This window comes from Solanum tuberosum, unplaced genomic scaffold (assembly GCF_000226075.1).
Source record: "Solanum tuberosum cultivar DM 1-3 516 R44 unplaced genomic scaffold, SolTub_3.0 scf00570, whole genome shotgun sequence".
Lineage (NCBI taxonomy): Eukaryota > Viridiplantae > Streptophyta > Magnoliopsida > Solanales > Solanaceae > Solanum > Solanum tuberosum.
In genome coordinates this window covers 267,072-271,694 of record NW_006239488.1, presented here as the reverse complement: position 1 = coordinate 271,694, position 4,623 = coordinate 267,072, and the positions used below count along the sequence as shown (strand labels likewise).

Sequence of the window (4,623 nt, the reverse complement as noted above, 5' to 3'; positions counted from 1 at the left end):
TGATCCAAAGAAAAGAATACCCATTCGAGACTATCATCCGGATGAACGTGATGAGATTAGACGAGCATATATCCAAAGAGGTCCTCATCAACCTCGAATTCGCGAATTTCCTCAAAGTGATATTTCTGGATTAAAACGTCGTTTTAATCGCAAATGGTTTAAAAAATATCATGATTGGTTGGAGTATAGTGTGACTGAAGATGCAGCTTATTGTTTGTGTTGTTATTTATTTCAAGATGAAAGCATTCATCAAGGTGGAGGTGAAACATTTTCAAGTATAGGGTTCAGGAGTTGGCACAAAAAGAAAAGATTAGATACGCATATTGGTAAGTCAAACAGTGTTCACAATCAGGCAAAGAAGAAGTGTGAAGATCTAATGCGACAAGAACAATCAATTCAAGCCGCATTTGTTAAGCTATCAAATCAAACCAAGCTTGAGCACAAAATTCGCTTAAAGGCTTCAATTGAAGTGGCGAGACTTCTCTTGAATCAAGGATTGGCATTTCGTGGACATCGTGAAGATGAATCATCGCTAAACAAAGGTAACTTTCTTGAAATTCTTTCATGGTATGCGAAGCGGTGTGATAAAATTGGTGAACTTGTGTTGAAAAAGGCTCCAAAAAATGACCAGATGACTTCTCATAAAATTCAAAAAGATATAGTCACTGCATGTAAGCTTGAAACAATTAAAGCTATTATGGAGGATCTAAACGGTGACTATTTTTCATTGTTAGTTGATGAATCTTGTGATATATCACGTAAGGAGCAAATGGCAATTGTTTTGCGTTATGTTGATAGAAAGGGGTCTGTGGTGGAACGGTTCATAGGAATTATTCATGTTCATGATACTAGTGCTTTATGTTTGAAAGAAGCTATTGTTAACTATCTTGCGCAACATTCTTTGAGTTTATCTTTTATACGAGGGCAATGCTATGATGGAGCTAGCAATATGCAAGGGCGTTTAAGTGGCCTTAAAGTTTTGATTCAACAAGAAAGTAAATCAGCTCATGCAATTCATTGTTTTGCTCACCAACTTCAGTTAACTCTTGTTGGGGTATCTAAAAAATGCCTTCAAGTTGGAGAACTTGTATTGTTGGTTTCTAATGTCTTAAATGTAGTGGGAGGTTCTTTTAAACGTATGGATGAACTTCGAGAATCTCAAGCAAAAAAAGTTCAAGTGGCACTTGATATGGGTGAGGTTGAAAGTGGTAAGGGATTGAATCAAGAACTTGGTCTTGCTAGAGCTGCCAATACTCGGTGGGGTTCACATTACAAATCTTTTAAGAACTTCATTAGTATGTTTGGCTCTATTACTGATGTTCTTGATACTATTGTTGTTGATTCTGAATCTGTTGAAGAAAAAGCTAAGGCAACCGGATATCTTAAAGTTTGTCAAACATTTGAGATTGCTTTCATATTGCATTTAATGAGAGATATTTTAGCGATCACAAATGAGCTTAATGAGTCTTTACAAAAGAAAGAACAAGATATTGCAAATGCCATTCTACTTGTTAAAGTGGTGAAGAAACGATTGCAAGATTTAAGGAATGAAGGATGGGATTCACTTGTCGAGAATGTGTCCGCATTTTGTGTCAAGTATGATATTTTGATACCTAATTTTGATGAGTTCTATGTTAATTTTGGAAGATCTCGACGTAAAGTTGCTGAGTATACTATTTCACATCACTATCGTGTGGAAGTATTTTTTAAGATTATTGATTGGCAGCTTCAAGAACTCAATGATCGTTTTAATGAGGTTAGAACAAATTTGCTTATTGGAGTTGCTTGCTTGAATCCAGTTGACTCATTTTCTAGTTTTGACATCAAGAACATATTGAGAATGGCTGAATTATATCCTGATGATTTTGGTGAAAATGTAATGGTTACTCTTAGGAATCAGCTAGAGACTTATATAGTTGATGTCCGTGATGTTGATAAAAGGTTCTCCAACTTAAAAGGGCTTGGCGATCTTTCTGAAATGCTAGTTAAGGTAAAGAAGCATTTAAACTATCCTCTTGTGTTTCGCCTTATAAAATTTGCGTTGCTCCTGCCGGTTGCTACAGTTGAAAGAGCTTTCTCGGCAATGAAGTTGATCAAGAGTGAATTGCGAAATCGAATGGATGATGATTTTTTGAGTAGTTGTACGGTGCCTTATGTAGAGAAAAGAATATTTAATACTATTTCTGATGAGAGTATTATGAATAGGTTTCAAGAAATGAAAACTCGTAGAATAGAATTGTAATGGTATATTTTAATTAATCAAAATTTGTTTTGTTTGCATTTTTGCTTATTATTTTTTATATCTTGAACCCACTTCGTGAAAATCCTGGGTCCGCCACTGGTGGCATGGCCACATAGAGTGAAAGTGGTTAGTTGATCACCCTTCATCAAAAAATTACACGGATTTTGTAGAAAATTATACGGTGTATATATAGGTAAAAAAATATACTTTTTATACATTGTATATAGGTCAAAACATCACGTGGATTACTCTTAACGAAATCATTGGCTTCGCCGCTGTTTGTATATTGATCTTACCTACAAAAACAGATTGAAATGAAGTACCATTTCTATTCTCATTGAAGTATCTTCAACTGCTGATAACATCCTTTGAAGAAGCCTAAGATTAAACCTTTTCCTTTCACATTGTGCAATAGCTCTAGGAGTTTCTGTCTCGAACTGTAGCAACCATCAGAGATGAGACATAAATTCTACCCTGCTTCTGCTACGTTTGAAAATGTATAGCATAGCCATCCCTCGACTGCAGATAGTCTTTTGAATCCCTTGGTAGTTGTTTAGAAAGGGCTTTTATAATGCATAGAGTTCTTCTGTTGACTTGATGTATGTTGCTTAAGTGGCAATGAGGTTTATAGAAATAGCAAGTTGAATAGTATGGAGGATATGGATTAGAGTAGAGGTATAGTTAGATAGTTGAGAGTTGTCTTGCTTATTCTTCTATACTGGTAGTCGTATTATTACTCTTGGAGTTTCTTGGTATTCCACTTTTGTTACTATTTAATGTTTCTTGCACTTCGATTATCATACCGAAATCTAGGATTGTCTGTTGTATGCCATTTCTGTTGTACTTATAGAACACAGAGTCAGAAATTGTTTTTAACATGAGAAACTTGGTTCATTCACATGGTTTAAGCTTGTGACGTGCGCTTAGCTTACACATGTTGTGCTGTACTCTTACCACTAGACCAAATATCTACGTGAACATAACAGTGAACACAATGATCTGTCACCAAAATTGCAATTTAGCTTTTTATGCCTTATAGTGGCAAGCTCCACTTTATGCCTACTATACAGTATACACTTTTCTCATATCTATTCTTTCTGTGTACCATTCAACTATTGTCTCATTTTTCCCTTTTCTTTTCAGCTATGATTGAATACATAGCAGTAGCAATTACAGTTTGAATGCTCGGATTGGCGTATTTGGCATTATTTAAGCCTCCAACTCCAAAAGATTGTGGTTCACCAGATGGTCCTCCGGTGACTTCACCAAGGGTCCAACTCAGTGATGGGAGATATTTAGCCTACAAACAGGTTGGTGTTGCCAAGGAGAAGGCAAAACACAACGTCATTATTGTTCATGGCTTCAATAGTTCCAAAGACTTGATGCTACCAATATCCGAAGCATGAAAATTTTTATAACTCCATATTCAGCGTATTCAATTTAGTATCTATTATGTATGTTATGTCCAAGTTCGCTTGCACATGCAATGACGTTGAAACTCAGGAAAATATTGCTGAGTCCAATCTTTAACGTTGTACTCAGCAAAACTTTTCTGACTTTCAACCATATTGCAAGTGCAAGCGAACTTGGACATAACATACATAATAGATACTAAAATGAATACACTAAATATGGAGTTTTAATAGTTTTCATACTTGGGATATCGGCAACATCAAGTCTTTGGAACTATCAAAGCCATGAACAATAATTATCTTGTGCTTTGCCTTCTCCTTGGCAACGCCACCTTCTTTGTAGGCTACATATCTCCCATCACTGAGTTGGACCCTTGGCGAAGTTACCGGAGGACCACCTGGTGAGCCACAAACATTTGGAGGGGGAGGCTTAAGTATTGTCAAATAAGCCCATCTGAGCATTCCAAGATCATGACATTGAATCCAAGGGAGCTTCTCTTCTAGATAACAATTGAGTTCGCGTGCAATAATTCTGTCATCGTGTCCTTGCCAAGGCTGGACCGAACCTTCGTTATCTGGAAAAAGGAATTTTGATATCCATCGGAGCAAAGTCCCAATTATCAAGTCCCGATGCAAAGATTCAAACTCGCCTTGATGTCGTACTTTCTCCTGGACAAAGACATAGTTCCAGAATAATGACAATCATAATGGTTAGAAAATACTAGCTATGTTAGTGCAGCATTAGATGTTTTTGGGGTGGAAAAATTACATTATATATACAAGGTAAATATGTACATCTTTTTATGTATATAGTAGATATTGACACATTTGTTAATTCACAATGATAGTTATTGTGAAACCATCTTGAGGAAAGTTTTCACTAGTTAAAGGTGAGTCTTGGAGCAACAGTAACGTTGTCTCTGTGTGACCTATAAGCCACGTGGAAGACACCACTAATGTTTGAACCAG

At 36.3% G+C, this 4,623-nt stretch overlaps 1 protein-coding gene across 1 annotated transcript; it reads left to right on the top strand.

Annotated features, from left to right (window-relative positions):
* Positions 1 to 376: 376 nt before the first annotated feature.
* LOC107058616 (zinc finger MYM-type protein 1-like) lies at positions 377 to 2,242 on the top strand. The gene has a single exon (XM_015304525.1). The coding sequence runs from the start codon at positions 377 to 379 to the stop codon at positions 2,240 to 2,242; it is 1,866 nt and encodes a 621-aa protein (XP_015160011.1).
* Positions 2,243 to 4,623: the final 2,381 nt, after the last annotated feature.

Coding starts and splice junctions, on each gene's coding strand:
- LOC107058616 (XM_015304525.1), top strand. CDS start 377: ATGCGACAAGAACAATCAATTCAAGCCGCATTTGTTAAGCTATCAAAT.